General features: G+C 41.2%; 1 protein-coding gene across 1 annotated transcript in view; it reads left to right on the top strand.

Annotated features, from left to right (window-relative positions):
• Positions 1-6,915: 6,915 nt before the first annotated feature.
• The window catches only part of GPR149 (G protein-coupled receptor 149), a 79,677-nt gene continuing 67,340 nt past the window's right edge, over positions 6,916-19,252 (top strand). Inside the window, exons 1-2 of the mRNA XM_075202023.1 lie at positions 6,916-8,263; positions 11,839-12,031. Coding sequence (XP_075058124.1) covers positions 7,331-8,263; positions 11,839-12,031 — 1,126 coding nt within the window. The 5' untranslated portion in view covers positions 6,916-7,330. The remainder of the gene's footprint in view (positions 8,264-11,838; positions 12,032-19,252) is intronic.

Below are 19,252 nucleotides of genomic sequence, written 5' to 3'. Positions count from 1 at the left end.
CGGTTCCCTGCTTCTAAGAATGGCTGCCAGCCCCTAAATGCCAGCCAAATGGCTGCATTTTTGCACTGCACAGCTATGCTCCGGCTAATAATCTCACGATGACTAGCTATGATACATCTTCTATTGACCTTGTCTGCCATCACTGGGGAAGTGGGGCCACCATAAGAGTAATGCTATATACACTGTAGACTGCAGTTGGCGGTAACAGAAGTTGGCCACATGCATATGCTCAAGAAGTGACAACCATACCCTTATGTCACCCTTAATTTCCTTAAAGATCTTTATGAAGTAGTGTTGCTTCTATATACCTGAGGTGGTCATTTGCAGTTTGCAGCTGAATATCCTCACTATGGGTAAAACTGTATGTATGAAATTTAGGAGACTGAATTGAAATGACTGAGAAGGAACTGTGTGTTACTTATTTTGCTACCAAGAACATGACTAAAAAAAACCTTGTCAGATGGCAGCCTACAGACTCCCATTGAATCCTATAAATGGAATAACTGTCTATGCCCAGATATGTGAGTATTGTGCTTGGCCCTTGTCTATCTCCAGCCATTGGAACCCCAAAGGTTTTTAGCAATGCCTCTAAGCAAAATGACATTTCTTGACATTTGCTTGCATTAGCTGAGCTAGCTAGAAGAAGTCATTGAAGTTACCTTACCCTAAAGTAATAAGGAACTGAACTTATGAAGAAGGAACATGAAATAGTGCAGCATCAAGCAATAGCACTTTTTGAGCTTAAAGGCCATACATTTTTTTTTTGTTGCAATGGGAAACAATATTAATGCATATTTGTTTTCTACCAGTTATAATATAACCAACCCAGCCCTGGTAAAGGCTGGTGCTGGAAGCCGCTTCTTTTTATATATCATTTGTTCACATAACAGGAACAAAACATAATCATAGCATGAAATCGCAAAAGACAAAGACCAGGGCCTAGATTTACTAAAGAGCGGTACAATGAAACCCCCAGTTTTCAGTCTTTTTCCTGGCGGCTTTAAACCCGCCACATTTACTAAAGGCCAGAAAGCCAATAAAACAGCCAGAATGAACATTTTTAAAAACCACCACATTACAGATTGCCATCTTGATTTTACACTGAAGAACATACAAACAGCTGGATTTAATACGCTGGGGTTTGCAAAACCGCCACCAAACTGCCATCCAAATAGCCAGAACAGAAGAGGTAGTTATGAGTAAAGAAACTGAAGAAATCACATTTAATTAGGTTGCAGTTAATCGTGATGCCTATAAAAACGGCCGAACAAGTGTTTGCAGGTCTGGGTTTGTTGGAGAATGGCATTTTCTGGTATTGTTGTTCACTCATGCTGCTTTTCATTTGATGGAGACAGAAAAGAGGGAGGAGGAGGATGATGATGATGATGACGCTGAGCAGTAGCCCCAGGATCTGTGAAGGCCACACCGACCACATGCAGCACGTGTATTTGTATATTGTTTGAACCTGGACTCTCTGATCAGGAGGTGGTGCAAATGTTTCACCTTATCCGCACTAACCTACTGAGGCTTTATGATCAAGTGAAAATGGATTTGAAGCCAGAAACATCACACTCCCATGCAGTGTCTGGGCTGCACAAATTATTGTAAGCTGTTCACTTTATGGCCATGGGCTCCTTTTAGTCTGTGACCTCAAAAGTGTTAGGGATAACATAGGCAACTTTTTCCAGACATTTTTCACAGGTGTTTAGTGTGGTGCCCCAAAATCTGAGTACCCTGGGGTGTATCTATATGTTTTTAATTTGTTAATTTAATTTGTTAATTGTTAAAAGTGTTTATAAAGATTAAAAAAATAAATATTTCTTGAGGGAGAAGTGACAGTTGGGAGTGGTTGGTGGTTGCCGGGAGTAACAGGAAGGAGGAGCGTGTGTCATAGCAACAAGTCCACTAACTTTGGTAATAACTGTGAACTCCCAGAAGGCAGTGGGAAGAGGAAAGTTCTAGACTTCTGAGAGAGAGAGATCCCTGTGTCTGCATAGACTGAGAGAGAAAAATAGGGACAGAATGAAAATCGGACAAAGTGATCTATAAGCAGATTAAAAGTGAAGTAAGTGTAAGAAGAGAAGAAGATAAGAAGTGAGCCAAAGAGAGGTGTGAGTAAAAAGGAAAGTACTGAAAACAAATAAGCAGTATAGAGATCTGTGACATCACACTAAACAGACTGAGCTATGTACTGAGAACAGTGTGAGAGGAGAGAAAATAGAGAGGTCTGTGAATACACACAAAAGAGACTGTGTAATACAAAAGATCATCAGTTTATTTGGCGTGAAAAAGTAATTTATGGGCCCCAACCACGTGCAGCACTTCTACTAAATTCCTGTGCACAGTTCAACCCAGGACTGAGTGTAAAATATAGTAACGTTACCAGGGATAATATTGGTGCACCAAATGTTTTAGTTGAATGTTAATGTTAAGTGATTTACCTGAAAATTGATTTATTGTATATTATATGTTAAATGCCATTGTGCTCTATATTGATCAAATGAGTGTTTTGTCATTGCCATTGAGTTGAAGGGGTCAGTGGCGCGGTGGCTTACCAAAATTATCTTTACCGCATTATTAATAAACCCAAGTTATTTGACCAATCCTTGTCCCTCTCATTGAAGTATTATCTCCTGACCACCGGATGTCCGAATAAAAAAAAAACCTGAATCGTGTCTGGAGGACAAGGTGGGAAGGAAATCCCATCAGTCTCGGCCACCACATTTAGTGTCCTAAAAAGAGTATTGCATTCATCTATTTGCTTCCCCCGCCAGGAGTCACAGTGGCATGAGTTGAAGGTAGCTTTTTATAGGCTCTCAGGATTACCTAATGTTTTGGGAGCTATAGCTTGCCCTCATATTGGCCTGAGATCACCTCACCACAAGGAGGATGTTTTCATTCATTACTACTGCAGATGTCTGCTATGTGTGGTTAGAGGAAGTGACTTTACTGCCATCCACTTGCTATTCTGGAAGTGCAAGCTGACAGGAAATACCTGGCAGCCATCTTGAGCTCTCAGTATATACCACACAGTAAAGACATGTTCTCACAGTTCTCCAGCCTTTTCTTATTGATTTGAACTCAGAGAATTCTACAACTACCACTACCACTCCCTGAATGTGCAGGATGTCTGTTATGCTAACATGCTTCTAATGAGTGTTTTTGGCTGGGTATCCTAGTTCATGTCATAATACCTATATCCTGAGGTAGTCCGCCCTTTAATGCCAAGTTTGAGAATGGAGAAATACCAGAGGGATGGCATTTGGGTATGTATAATGCATAATTTTAGGCAACCTTATCCTTGTTTTTTTTGCGCTACCTGTTGTAGAGCATTGTGCATTCAATGTTAGTTAACATATGTATCTAATTTCATGTCATTCAGGATATGGATGTCGCTCCTGGTTGATGTCTCCACTGCTGCATCTGCAAACTCCTGCCCAGCACAAATGTAATGAGGCACACAAAGCCACTAGAGGTGTGATAGAATGTACCTTTGGACTATTGAAGACCAGATTCAGGTGCCTTGATAAATCTGGTGCATTTCTGTGCCCCTGCAAAGGCGTCAGATATTGTGCTGGTTTGCTGTCTACTGCATAATCTGGTTTTACACGAAATTACCCACAGACTAAAGCAGTAGAGAGTGAATAAGTAGGTGTCCGTGAACCATCTGGTGATGTGCAGACTACAGAGGGGGGGGGGGGGGGGGCAGATCTGATTGACAACTGCTTTACAGGTAAGTTGATAATAATATCATTGGTCATTTGTGTTATGTGTGAACAATGCATAAGGGGCCACATTTACAAGTTATATCTATGTATACTTTTTCCTTCACTCTCAACATTAACAATCCCACATAGAGTATAGCTATAAATCAACACACATTATTTTACCACCATACATTACAATATATTCACCACTATTTAAAATAATAACACTAATATCTATATATACAGTATATAAAAGGCTAACTCTGCTCCTCACCATTATAACACACCTCTGTACATCTCCAATAGAGGGCAGTGTTGCTATATGTACAGTGATGCACATTGAATGTATCACATATTGTTGTTAGTTTACAATATTTATGTTATCAGTGTTTGTGTGTCAGGTAGAATATAAAGTGTCTTTATTTTAGACCTATGATTAAATATACATTATAACCTGTTTAGGGAAGTCACATCCTGCCAACATGGCTAATTTATTTGTTCTGAAAGCAGAATGCTTGCTATATTTTCCTAAGAAATGGCCATTATCTTCAATAATATCAGTTTACAGCAAATCTTCCCCCACACACCTACAGCACGCGCACACCTCCGCACATCTAAAGCACACACACAACTCCGCACATCTACACCACACACCTTCGCAACATCTTCCCCATGCACATCACCCCCACGCACACCTCTGCACATCACCCCCACGCACACCTCCGCACATCACCCCCACGCACACCTCCGCACATCACCCCCACGCACACCTCCGCACATCACCTCCACACACAGCTCCGCACATCACCCCCATGCACACCTCTGCACATCACCCCCACACACACCTCTGCACATCACCTCCACGCACACCTCCGCACATCACCCCCATGCACACCTCCGCACATCACCTCCACACACAGCTCCGCACATCACCCCCATGCACACCTCTGCACATCACCCCCACGCACACCTCCGCACATCACCCCCACGCACACCTCTGCACTTCTCCCCACGCACACCTCTGCACATCACCCCCACGCACACCTCCGCACATCACCCCCACGCACACCTCCGCACATCACCTCCACACACAGCTCCGCACATCACCCCCATGCACACCTCTGCACATCACCCCCACACACACCTCTGCACATCACCCCCACGCACAGCTCTGCACATCACCCCCACACACACCTCTGCACATCACCCCCACGCACAGCTCTGCACATCACCCCCACACACACCTCTGCACATCACCCCCACGCACAGCTCTGCACATCACCCCCACATATCTACACCACACACACCCACACATCTACACTGCACACCTCCGCACATCACGCCCTCATATCTACACTACAGACCTCTGCACATCACCCCCACTCACACCTCCGCCCCTTCGTTGGTGGGGGGAGCAGAGTTGTAAAAAAAAGGATGGACAGTGATGGAGAGCGGGGGCAGCATGGCACAGTGATGGAGAGGGGGGGCAGGATGGCACAGTGATGGAGAGGGGGGGCAGGATGGCACAGTGATGGAGAGGGGGGCAGGATGGCACAGTGATGGAGAGCGGGGGCAGCATAGCACAGTGATGGAAAGCGGGGGCAGCATGGCACAGTGATGAAAGAGAGGGAGGGCAACATGGCACAGTGATGGAGAGGGGGGCAGGATGGCACAGTGTGATGAAGTCAGGGGGGGCAGCATGGCACAGTGTGATGATAAGGGGCCAGGTGAAGGGGAAAAAGTAGCATGGAGGGCGCAGTGTGATCATAAGGGGGCACAACATGGTGCACAGTAATGTGTATGTGATGGCACAGGGGGCTTGTGGCAATGTAGTGTGAGGTGGGTGGTGGCTAATTAATGGGTGCAATTTTGTTTGTGGGGTGATGAGTGGGCAATTTTATAGTGCGGACTATTAATTTAAGATGGGGTGGTTTGGGGGCTACTGAATGTGGGCGAGAATAAGGTCTCTTTATTAAATGTGCCTATGCATTATTTAATATCAGTGATAGTTGCGGGAAATAGGTATATTTCTGAAATGTAAATACTATTTATTTATAATGTGAATACTATTATTTTACTGCTGGGGCTGGAGGAATGCCTAATTGTTAAACGTGGGTGCTATTGATTTAACACTGGGGCTGGCTGTAATTTTCTAAATGTACCCATTTTTTTCCAAATAGGGCCCCCAACATTCCAGGATCCAGACAAGCCGCAACTAAGGAAACCTGCAGCGACAGGTGGTGAAAGTGAGAAGAACAGGTAGGAGAGAGCAGGAGTGTGTGTGAAATGTTGTGATTCTAGTGGGACAATCCCAATTTTTGGTGACACAACAATGCAAGTTTTTTTTCTGTAAGAGGGTTTCCTGGGCACGCCAAGTAATTCATAGCTATGCCCCCAATTGTATGACCACACCCATATTTTTGTGGGTGTGGTTGTACAATTGTGGGTGTGGTCGTACAATTTTTTTGTGGGTGTGGTTGTACAATTTTTTTGTGCCGCACAAAAATTTTAGGGTCGTACAAATTTTTGCATTCTCAGCTATAAGGGGGGCCCCATGAAGTTGTTGTACCGGGGCCCTTAATTCCTCTTGGCAGCCCTCGGTGCCTCCCCTTAGAAAATGTCTAGATTAGTCCCTGCATTCTAAGCATCAGAACAAGTATATAAATTATTTGATCCTGCCACAAATCATGCAATGCGGCCTGAGATGGCACTATTAATTGAGGCAAGCAATGTTACCCTGTCTACTAAACAGTGGTCCGTTAAAGGGGTGCTACACCTTATACAGATTATCCTTCATGTCTCAACTTCATTGTTCTTATGTCTGAGCTTCATCATTCTTAGCCTTTATGGATCTTATTATGACCACGGTACATATGCACATGTGAGGTAAGATTAGCAGGAAGGCCAGGTTTTGTAATATCTTCCATGTAAAACAAATGCAACGTCTCACTTTGAAAAACCAAGATGTAAAATAATAATGGGATGGTAACACACTGCAAGGGAGAATTTTGTAGGAAACGGGGATATGTGTGTAAAAGGAGTTGGCGATGCACGATATTTATCAATTATTCTTTGATAGAAGATTGCATACACAGACTCTTGCTTTTATTTTTCTTCCTATTGAGAGCTAGAAGCAAGCTCCACCCTCCTGCAGCTCTGAACTGAACAGACTGAGTCAAAGAAGATCTCACTCTACTACAGTCCTCACAGAGCCAGCATGCTTTGATTGTATCCAGCACTCCGCTTTCTCTGCAACACATCTGCCAATCTGCTTATGTTTTGCAGGATGTTGAAGTAACAGATGGAGATGTTGCCGGCTTACCACATTTTTACTAGATGGATTGTAAACTTTAAAGATGATAACAGGGCATTTTATATAACACAAAGTGTCACACCGAGTTTAAACTGTTTTGTCTATTGATGAAACTCTTCCAGTTGACATAATCAGTGACTTAAATGGAACTTTTCCTACAGTGAATATCTGCACCTTTTGGATGGAAAAGTAAGTTTGGAAGGAATGGGTGATATGTGCACTGAGAAGATGATTTAAAGGAAAGTGGAGAATTATGGCTGCCTCATTTTCAGCTTGTCCTCTCATATAGTAGAATACAAACTCTTCAATAATGTCTGTGCCAGCGACTCCTCTCTATACAAATAGCACCAGGTTCAGTACAGAGATGCCAAAGTCACCATCTACTTCAAATGCATTTCTTTTTTGTCTTACTCTTACACTGACGCTCATTGTCTTAGTGAGCACTGTTTATTCTCTGGTGTCCTTGTTAAGGATCAAAAATAGGTCGTCACTCTCAGTGCTTGTAGCTTCCTTGTCTGTGGATGACTTACTGAGTGTGGTACCTGTGTCTATCTTCATGCTAAAACAATGGACCGGTGATCCGCTTTCCCAGCCACTGTGCACTGCTGCAGCGTTCCTCTACCTGTTTCAGGGAGTGTCCAGCAATTTAAAGGCATCTATAATTATTTCCTACAACTTCTGCACATCTACCAAACTATCAAACTATCAAACTACAAAATTGCCACCGAAAATATCATGGACAATTTTAAGCACATGGGCTGTTAGTTTGTCAATAAGTGCACTGCCTTTTTTTGGCTGGGGTGCATTTAATGCCACCTCTTGGGGATGCCTTGTAGACTGCACTGGCTCTTATGTGCTGTTTTTATTTGCTTTGTATTCTATCTGCTTCTGTGTTCTGAGTGTCTTCTCCGTCCCCTTAACTCACCAGTTGCTTTGCTCGGATAGCCAGGAACAACTACTTTATCTGAATTACAGAGATATTGCTAAGGGTTCTCTAACCCCCAATACACCTTTGGGCAGCAATGCCTCATCTGTGCCTCCTGATAATCCTGCTGGAAAAACCTTGAAGAATTTCAATGAGAATTGTTTGAGCTCAGAGGCTGTGTACAAGAGGAGCCTGGGTGATGATCAGCACTGCACAAGCAGCATGAGAGGTAGCAGGAGCATGACAGTGCTGTATGCTCAGAAGCGCTTTTCCCTCATTCTTGCTTTGATTAAAGTAATTCTGTGGCTTCCAATCATGGTAAAGGCATATTCTTTAATATTGCAATTTGTTGACTATGTATATTAAAAAAAAAAAAAAGCTCAAGGCAATTTAAATATTCTGTTTGTGTGCCTTATACTTATTAGAGTCACTAGCATTTATATGATAGCTAATTGGCTAAGGAACATAAGCTTTGGAAGGGTTAAACCACCTTGTATGGATAAGTCTAAGGATATGACAGGATTAAATACTTGTGACATGCTACCTTATCACACTCACTGTAAGTAAAAGTCAATTTGTGCTTTTTGTATTTACAGCCTTGACATGTCACCAAGAGGCATTGCTCTGGCAGTGAGCTGAGTAAAAATACATGTATTATTAACTACTTGCTTCTCAGAGATGGCTGTAATGATACATATTATTGTGAGCAGGTGTCGTTTGTAAGAGAAAAGGTTAATTAAACAATGCCAGAGGCAGTCTGCCTCCAACTCTGAAGATCTGGTTTCCTTATTATAATGGATGCATTCATGTTGTAGGTTGGTCCAAATCCATAACATTTAGCATTATTTGTTGTTTGTTACTTTTTTTCTTATAAATGTTCAGTAAAACAATTGCATTAAATTACCTGAGTGAGAGATGCCTTACACTGTATCTTCAGTGGACATCACATAAAATATCCTCTAGATAGTTAAACGGAAAAAGATAAAATATTTCCTTAAAATACTTGATTGGTTTTATTGAGTAATAAAATGTCAGCGCAATTTCACTAACTTGGCAGTACCAACGTTTTGGTGAAATTGACAAAATATATAGGAGGCAGCATTCAAGGATTTCTAATACCATACTCCAATATTACCATGTATTACTTAGATACAGTGGTGAAAGTGGTGGTGTATACAGTGGTATGTCATACCGCCACTCCTCTTACTGCCTCCATTGTAAATCTAGCAAATTCCATTCACTTACTCTCACATTACATTTTTTATATCACCACTGTGTGTATGTATGTATATATTTATATATATATATGTATATATTTATATATATATATATATATATATATATATATATATATATATATATATATATAATAGCTATCTAGCTAACTTTTTACTTAAGGCTACCTGCCCATATTTCCCAACATTTTGGTCCTGCCCAAGAGATCTTAGTGGTGATGTTCAAGAGATGAGTTTGGGGGTATGATTAAGCAATTTGCATTATCATGACCATGCCCATCATCTATACAAGAACACAGTTCACGTCATAGCACAATTTGGGGGGGAGGGGGAGTTGCATAATGACACGATTCACACCTAGGGATATTCAATTCTCTCTGGAGTCTGCCGGACATTTTGGGAGAGTAGAGAAATATGATCCCACTCCAGTTGCATTTGTGTCCAGTCTCAATTTAACCTTTTCTTTCACTTGCAATCTCATTACCTAATACTTTCCTACTCTCCAGGAAACTCAGGAATTTCGAGGATTCCTCCCTGGCAGAGTAGCCCATACTTCTGGACCCCACTTCACTCTAATCTGAAGTGGGCTGGGCAGGACCTTGATGATGCAATTTAATGGAAATTGTATCATCATAGCCCTCGTACTTAGATCTGTATTCAATGAGACATGTTTATTGAGAGGCTCTGGAATTTGAATTCGAGTTTAACTGTGTGCAATTTCCGTCCATTTTAATAAAATGCAAATTGCTTTCAGTTTGTGTTCCTTGATGAACCAGGGCTATAGAGTCCTAAAGCCCGCTTACTCTCAATTACAAAATGAAGCTGGAATGAACAGTATTTTAGAACAAAAATTTTAAAGATGAAATTAGTGAATGGGGTGGTCCTAAAGGGTTATTAGACTGGACTTTGAAGTAGAATGTTTATGCTTTGCGCAAAGTGCATTTCCATCCGAATCTGCAATTCTACAAGAATAGGCACAAAGGGATCTATTTTTTAAAGGGCAAAATTTCCTAACCCTTTATAGATTGAGCTTCACCATATCTATTAAGGCATTAGCGCCACTGTAGCACCTGCCGGATCTCTCCAGTGAAAGTTTCCCCATCAAAGCATGGGGTGGCCTATCTAACAGGGATTGTGTCAGTACAAGCAATCCTGAGGCGGTGATAACAGAAAAAATAATAATAAAAAGTGATTTATTTCAATAAAGAAAAAAATTCAATCATCAATAGGTTTATTTTAATCTTTTTTTTCTTTACTATATATTTTATTTTTTATTTTTTTTATTAGTGGAACTGAAAGCCAAAGTCTGGGCTTTCATTTCCACTGAACATGCGAGAACCGGCTAGCAAGGTCACACATGCAGATACCCCCTTAGACTGGCCTGGTGAAGTGGGTAGTTAAACCATACCCACCATTACTCCGTTGCGCCAGTGATATCTCATTGATAAATTGCACCAATAAGTAATATTTTACCATGTTGATAAGCGGCGACAGACAATCATCCTTATCGCTACAGATTGATAAATAAGTCCCTATGCTCTTTCCAACACTTCTGTCTGTGCAAGTGTGGGGCAAATAGGTGAATAGCGCAATATGAAATGGACTGTGGAGGTGCATTTACAGTTCACAAATGAGGACCATTGTTTCTTTTATTTTTTTCTGTGGTTTTGTGTTAGATGTCAGCATCTACTGGATATGAAAATATTATAGATTATTTTACGTCTCTGATGGACATTAATAAATCATGTTTACCTAATTATGTGCAGAAAATGTCACCTTCTCTATACAGTGTTATTTGAAAGCCTCCCAAAAGCCTGATGTAGAAATCATATATAATGCATCCATGTGCTATTTCCAAGTCTTTACAGTGATATTTGTTTTGTGTTTAATCTCCAATATGAAGGTAGCATTTCAGATGTGTTTACTGAACATCTGTTGTATGATTCTCCACCTCACTAACAAAGAATTAAAAGTCCATGAAAGGCTTTATTTTTGCATATAAATCAATGGTGATATTTGTAAAGTATTAAGTGACATTTTTCAGTTTACTATCTAAATGTTGTGTGTGTGAGGCTTTGGAAAACTTAATACAGTCAAATATTATAAGCGGAGCACATCTGAGTAAAATGCCTGACTACTTAAGACTATAAACATAAATTAGCATTAAAAAGAGTCATGTATGGCCCTAAAAGACATGTTACTGGCTTTAAGCATACCCCCTAACAAACTGAAATGCTAGGCCTCCCCCAACCACCGATAAAACACCCTTGATTTGTAGCGAGCACCAAAGTCATTTGCCTCTGGGCATTGAGTGGGAACATACATACAAACTGCCACAAGAAAAGAAGAAACATGTTGACCACAAATCAGGACTGTCCTGACAAAATCAGGACAGTTAGGAGGTATGCTCTAAGTCTAATTTTGAATAATTTGTAAATTAAATAAGTTTATGCCTATGTATTATTAATAAAGGAAACAAAGAGGTATATAGAAAAAAAATGGAAAATGATAAATAGTTTTAAAAAAATTGTCCAGGAGGTAACTCTAATTGCAATTCAAATGACATCTAACATCTCTTGTTTTTGATCATTTGTAGAATGTTATCCTTGACTTCTGTTTGTGGATTGGACAGTTTACTATGTGAAATCTCTCTTACAGATACAAATGGTTGTTCAGCACATTGTTGGCTTTCAGAACCTTTCTTTTGAGACATTAAGTTTTCTTCTGACTTTGCTAGCTGCCACCACCACTCCGCTATTTGTTCTGTCTGAGCACTGGATTCATCTCCCATGTGGCTGCATCATTAACTGCAAGAGGAATGGATACCCTATGTCATTGGAAGATTGCCAAGGTGGGATGTTAATATATTTCTTTGATTTTGGCTTAGAAGATATAGTATAAGAATATAAAAATACATCATATTAATTAACTGCATTAATTAAAAGCAGCATATATTCAGTGCACATAAAGGTTATACATAATATTTTTGATTTTTTTTTCTTACATCATGAAATTAAACAGATTTATTTGAGAATTCTTGGCACTGATCAACCCACTAAATATTTTACAATAATGTAATGTCAAATAAAAAAACAACAATATTTGATTATATAACTATTCTTGTTTTCACAAAGATACACAATAATAAACCCTGGTGCAATCAGTTGTCTTCACAGGTCATATAATTATTTAGAATCCACATGTATAAAAATTAGGTTTTTTAATTAACTTCAAAATAATATATGCGTGTTTGTGAGGTCCCACAGTTGGTTAGTGCAATTTCCAAGCAAGATAAGAAACATTTAAAACAAATCCAAGAATAGGAGAAGGACATAAGAAGATTTCAGAGACTTTGAATATCCCTGGGTCACTATATATGAAAACAATAGGCTCCACATTAAAAGAAAATAGAGAGCATAAGGCAAAAATCTGAATTTATCTAAAACAAGCCGTCCTCGAAAAATCATCATCCCTGTGAGAAAGGCATTTGTTGGGAAGGCCACTAAATTCCCTATGGCACATGAAGAAAATTTACATGATATCTCATCCAATTTTTTCCCAAAAAGTATTAGGGAAGTCTGCCTCATTGGATGGTACAATTTTAGACTGGGCTGCCTGTGGCCCTCTAGTTTATGACAGCAGCTGAAAGGCAGGTGGAGGTTTCTTCATGGTTTTTCCGATTGTGCTTTATTAGAAACTTAATCAGAAAGGCTGGGTTGTGTGTTCTACCTTTTCTTGGCCTTCAAGAACTGCCATGAACTGTGCAGCCCCATAGTTACTGGGTATGGCGGCTTTCCCATAGTTACTGGGTAGACAGCTTCCAGCATGCTGACTGATGGATGACACAGGATATGCACCGATAAGAGTACCAAGTGGTCCTCACACACTGATTGGTGAATGGCTAGAACTATCCACCAATCAGAATGCTGGAAGTTATATTCTGGGTATGATGTGGTGCCAGCACAGCCAAACCTGCTCTCTAGCACACCACAAAACAGTGTGAACCAACAGGAAGGGTTTACTTGGGCCACCACTATGCATCTGAGGTTTGAATTGTGTCAAAAAGATGGGTGCTACATTTAAAACCATCAGTGGTCTGGTGTCTCTATAGTAAAGTCACCATAGGTATGTGGTCTGTATAATAAAACCATCATAGGTCTGGGATCTGTATAATAAAGCCACCAGATATTAGGTGACTTGCATTATAATGCAACCATAGGTCTGTGTTCAGTATAGAAATATACGTAATACAGCGCTCAATCTCAGGAGATAAGGTCTATACCTATAAATATGTAAATATGATTGTGGAAATTAGCTTAAATAAAATATTAAACTTAATAGTTACAAATTATATATGTGAAACTGCACACAACCATGTGTTTAATAAAGCAAACCTTGTGTGGTTTCATTGAAATCAACCTTATTGTTGTGTATCAAGTGCTTTGTCCGAATTTAGTTTCCTGACGTGGATAGTCTTTATATGCAAACGTTGTTAGTATCTTTACTCCAAGTTTCATTAAAATATATAGAAAAGGAGGATATATAACAAAATAGTTGCAAACATTTATCTGTCCATGCTCTAAATGGTGTGATATCAAAAAGCCCACAAGAAATATATGGGGCCTGCATTGTAAAGCCACCAGAAATGTGAGAACTTTCACTGTAAAAGCAGAAGAGGTTTTGTGGTCTGCATTATGGTGGCCATTAGAATACTGTTTGCATTGAATAATAGTCACTAGCATACATTGTGTTTCTCCCCCCACTAGTCGTTGTATTGTATAGAAATCATTAGAATGTGCTCTGTATTGTATATAGATGCTGTCTGTATTGTGTTTTGGCTATAAAGATGCTCGATGTATTGTAAAGAGGCCAGTAGAATGTTCTCTATATTGCATTATTGTTTATTAACATTTAATGTGTATTTTATATTGGTAATTAAGATGGTATTGCATATCAGTCAATAGAATGCTATCTGTATTGTATAGAGATCACTACTAAAATGGTCTGCATATTGTATAGAGATAACTTGAATGCCCTTGTATCATGGTCACTAGAATTCTCTTGGTATTCTACTGAGGTCACTAGAATGCTCTCTGTATTATATATGGTGATTAAGTTGCTCTCTGTATTGTTTATCGGTCACTATTCAATCTGTATTGTACATTGGTCAATTGAATGCTTTCTTTATTGTATAACAGTCACTAGACTGTTCTTTGTATTGAATTTAGGTCACAAGAGTTGTTTGTATTATATATAGGTAATTGGAATGCTCTCTGCATTGCATATAGGTCACTAGAATAGTATGCATTTAATTGTGTATTTTATTAGAGCTCTTGGACAACAGTTTTTCGTATATTTAATTGGCTATTTAAAACCACATACCCATTAGACAAACCATGCCCATCTTTTTATTGTTGGTTAAAGAGCTTGGAACATGTACTATTCATCACACTTCCATAGTATGATGAGACCAAGCATATTGTTATGGCTAAAATTTTCTTCTTCAGGGACTGGAAAATGTGTCACAATAGAGGTCAAAATTGGACAAAAAACCAAGCATACTCTTTGTATTAAGGAAATGGTGAACCTGTAGGTATATCCACTCTTTCAATTGGGAGAGGATCCATTTGCATGTCACCAAAGGGGTGCATGCCCCCCTCCCTGGAGTCCACCAGCTGGCCAGGCTGGAAGACCCTGAACTCCATCCATTTTTTGAAAGTCACAGGGTCTAAGCCTGGTGGAAATTGTGGATTAGCCACAAAAGTTATCAAAGTAAAGATGCCTTTCCAATATCTAAGACTCTTCCAATGTGTAAGAGTGGGAGAATGCGTTGGGTGGATAAGTAATGGTGAATTAGGAATTTAGGGGACTACCTTCACCAGTAGTTTCAAGGCAAGTTTCTCTTTTACAATCCACAGGTTGGAGTCTACACCTCTGATCCTCTCTAGTAATCTATTTCACATATTAACATTATAGGAACTTGTGATATGGAAAGCTGGAGACCCCCTAGATCTATACATTTCTTCTAGTTTTAAATGATGCCTCCTACCACTTTAAATTAAGTTTCTTCTTTTTTAAATGTATGTGTCTGGATTCCCAGCTTGAACTCCAGAGAGATTAATAGTGTGAAAACAAAGTGTCTTTATTAAGTAGATATTCACAGACAATGATTGGTGCAGTCAAATAATAAATGGTAACTCAGTTCAAGACAGCAATTTGAAAACAGCAGGACTGGCAGTTATTGCATGAATAACACAGGAATTCACAAGTGGTAACACATTCGTAGAGGCAGAACAGAGTAGCCAGAATACAAGGTCTGGCTCAGAGGTTGGAGAAGCAGGGAAGGGAAAGACACAGGATGAACCACAGGTGTCAGAATACCTGGTTGACTCAGGAGGCATGAGGCACTGGATGAACCACGGAGGGCAGGATACCTGGTTTACTTAGGAGGCATGAAACACTGGATGAACCACAGGTGGCACAATACTTGGTTTACTCAGGAGGCATGAGGCACTGGATGAACCACAGGTGGCATGATACCTGGTTTGCTCAGGAGGCACAAGGCACTGGATGAACCACGGGTGACAGGATAACTTATTTATGTATGAGGCATAGGGCACTGATTGAACCACGGGTGTCAGGACTCAAGGTTTTTGTCAGGAGGCACGAGCCACTGGATTGATCCACAGGTGTCAGGATAAAGGAGGGTCAAACAAGCCAAAGGGTCAAAAGCCAGGAGAGCCACAAAGATACCAGGAAATAGGCAGGAGCAAAGTCAAAACGGAGCAAGGGTTTGTTCAGAAGATAAGCAGCAATACCAAGGAGCAAGAATGGATCAATACCAGGATGTCAGTCAGGAACAGGACACAGGATTACTCTGGAGAACCAGCAGCAGCAGTAAAGGCTATACATGAACTGCCTCAGATAACTGGCAGCACCTCTAGCGGTAAAAAGGTACATACTCTTTGCAGACAGGATTTGCGGAAGGCAAAGCAGCATCCCCATAGAGGATGCTGCAGTGCTGTTGGAGGCAGATCGTAAGAGTCTGAGAGCCACATGGAGGAATGTGTATAGGCAAGGTTTGCAGAAGATAATATTAGAGAGTTCATTTTGCGAATGCTGGTCTTAGATTTCCATCCATTCAATTCCTTGTGCAATTCAGCAATGGCAAGAAATTAGCAAGAAGGAGTTGGGTTAAATCTTAAATATCTCATATATCTCTATATGAGTTTGGCAAATAACTTCACATCAATATTAAATGGGGCAATACGGCAGTAGCACATGCTGTAGTAGTAATGTGTGCCTCCAGAGATTGGTAGGAGAAGGACTCTTGATCTGAAATCACACTGCATGCCTGAATTAATAGAGGGGCAATTTTTTTTAATGTTTTGTAATAACTCATTGTTGTCATGAATCCGCTAGGATGAGTGAGATCCTGCTGCTCTCGACTGGGATTGGCTAGACTCCACTCAGAGGCGCGGAGTCTAACAGAGCAGAAAGTTTTCACCAGGGATCCCCACAAGGGAATTTGGGTTTTGCTGCTCCCATCCTGCAGGTTGCGGCCCTCTAGGGAAGTTCCCAGTGAGACGTAATAGAGAACTGACACGAGAGATGAGGATAATCCCCAAGTAGTACTAGGGGCAGGATGAGATAATGCTGGGAGACAACATGCTAGGAGAAGTAGGGAGCAAGAATCTGCGGCAGTTACCACTAACCAGTGGAGCAGGTAAATGACGATCTGCGGCAGCACACTAGAGAGAAGGAAGCGATGATCCACGGCAGATAACTCTAACAAGTGGAGCAGGTAAGCGGAGATCAGCAGCAGTACACTGGATAGGTAGCAGGTGATGATCCACAGCAATTACCACCAACGAGGGGAACCGGTAAGCAGGGATCAGCGGTAGTACACTGGATAGGTAGCAGGTGATGATCCACAGCAATTACCACTAACGAGTGGAACAGGTAAGCAAAGATCAGCGGCAGCACACTGGATAGTTAGCGGCCAAACACCATGTGGAGGAGAGGGAAGCTGCTTCCAGGCCAGAAGTAGACACGAAGAACCAGCACTGATAGGTGAGGGGAGGAGCCTTATAAAAGGATGTCAGGAAAGTACAACCAATGGGAAAACAGGGCAGGTACAACAGATGAGAAGGTCTGCGCAAGCGTAGGACCGCCGCCGACATGACAGCCGACAAGGAAAGTGAAGAACCAGGAGGAGGGTAGGCACGCCGGTCCTTGAGTGGTGGCCACGGGAGGCCGGCGCATGACAGTACCCCCCCCCCTTCTTTAAAGGTGGTCATCGAACACCTAGGACCAGTTTTCCTGGGGAATTTGGCGTGGAACTTCCTTAGAAGAAGAGGCGCATTGACATCAGATGCCCGCACCCACGAACAATTCTCGCGGCCGACGCCCTTTCAATCCACTAGTTATTTTACTCCGCCTTTAAAGTATGTGGAGTCCAGGATCTGCTTCATCTCGAATTCTTCAGATTGTTGAAGTTCAGGATGAGCAGAAGAGACAACAGGATATGAGAAGCAATTAATGACAAGAGGTTTTAACAATGAAATGTGGAAAGCATTAGCGAGGGAACTAGAGTTTAAAACAAACAGGAGAGATGACTCGAATAATTTTGTAGGGGCCAATGTACCGAGGAGCAAATTTCATACATGGCACTCTGAGACAGATTTTTTTGGTAGATAGCCAAACTCTGTCACCAACTCTCAGGAGAGGGACGGCTCTACGCTTCCTGTCAGCAAACAATTTATAACGAGTAGATTTCTTCAAAGCCTTCCAAACTTGTACCCATGTGGAGAGGAAATCCTTCCGTAGGGAATTAACTGCAGGAACCTGGGTGGCCAGTAAGGCTGAAAATTCAGGAATTCGAGGGTGTAAACCATACACAATAGAGAAAAGGGTCGCTGAGGTGGACTCATGAAAAGCATTATTGTGCACGAATTCAGCCCAAGGTAACATATCGACCCAATTGTCCTGGTTAGCCGAAGAGAAAATTCTGAGGAAAGTTTCAGATCTTGATTGACTCTCTCCGTTTGGCCATTGGTTTGAGGATGGTAAAACGAGGAGAATTTTAGGCGAATACCAAGAAGGTGACAAAGAGATCTCCAGAACTTAGAGACGAATTGGACTCTGCGATCAGAGACGATCTCAGAAGGGCAGCCATGGAGGCGGAAAATCTCCTTCACAAAGTGCTGAGCCAAAACCGCTGAGAAAGGTAGCCCATTTTGGAAAAACGATCCACAATAACCCAGATGGTATTACATTTTTTGCTAGTAGGTACATCCGTGATGAAGTCCATAGAAATTGGGTCCAAGGCTTAGTGATCAATAGGAGAGGATGAAGAAGACCCAGCGGAGGTTGACAAGGGGATTTGTGTTGAGCACAAACCACACATGTGGCTACAAAGTCCTTAACTTCAGACTGATACTTGGGCCACCAACACTGGTGAGAAATTAACTCGAAGGTCTTCCGGGCTCCCAGATATCCAGCAAAATGTGAAGCATGGAACCTAATCAAGACTCTTTTCCCATAGGTAGGGAGGAACAAATGTTTTCCCAGGGGGAGGAATGGAGGGCGTAGATAGTTTGACAGCATTAACACATTTAGGATCCAGAATGGGACGTTCAAGGAAGTCTTTAGGTTCAGAGTTCTCAAAAGCTCGGGATAAGGCTTCAGCTTTTTATTCTTCAGACCAGGTTTGAAGGTGCCATAAGATTGAAGCATGAAAAGAAGAGCGACCAGCGAGCTTGACGAGGATTTAAACACTGGGCAGACTGGAGATAAAGAAGATTTTGTATGATCCGTGAAAACAGTGACAATGTGTCAGGCTCCTTCCAGAAGATAACGCCATTCACACAAGGCTAGTTTTATGGCTAGAAGTTCCTTGTTCCTATGGAGTAATTCCTTTCAGCTGGCAGAAATATGTGGGAATTCAAAGCACAAAGATGAAGTTTCCCTTGACTAGACCTTTGAGATAGAACGGCTCCTACTCCAATAGTAGAGGCATCGACTTCAAGAAAAAACAGGAGAGATAAGTCAGGCTGTTTCATAACGGGAG

The sequence above is a fragment of the Mixophyes fleayi genome, chromosome 3 (genome assembly GCF_038048845.1).
Source record: "Mixophyes fleayi isolate aMixFle1 chromosome 3, aMixFle1.hap1, whole genome shotgun sequence".
Classification (NCBI taxonomy): domain Eukaryota; kingdom Metazoa; phylum Chordata; class Amphibia; order Anura; family Limnodynastidae; genus Mixophyes; species Mixophyes fleayi.
This window is presented reverse-complemented; position numbering and strand designations above follow the sequence as displayed.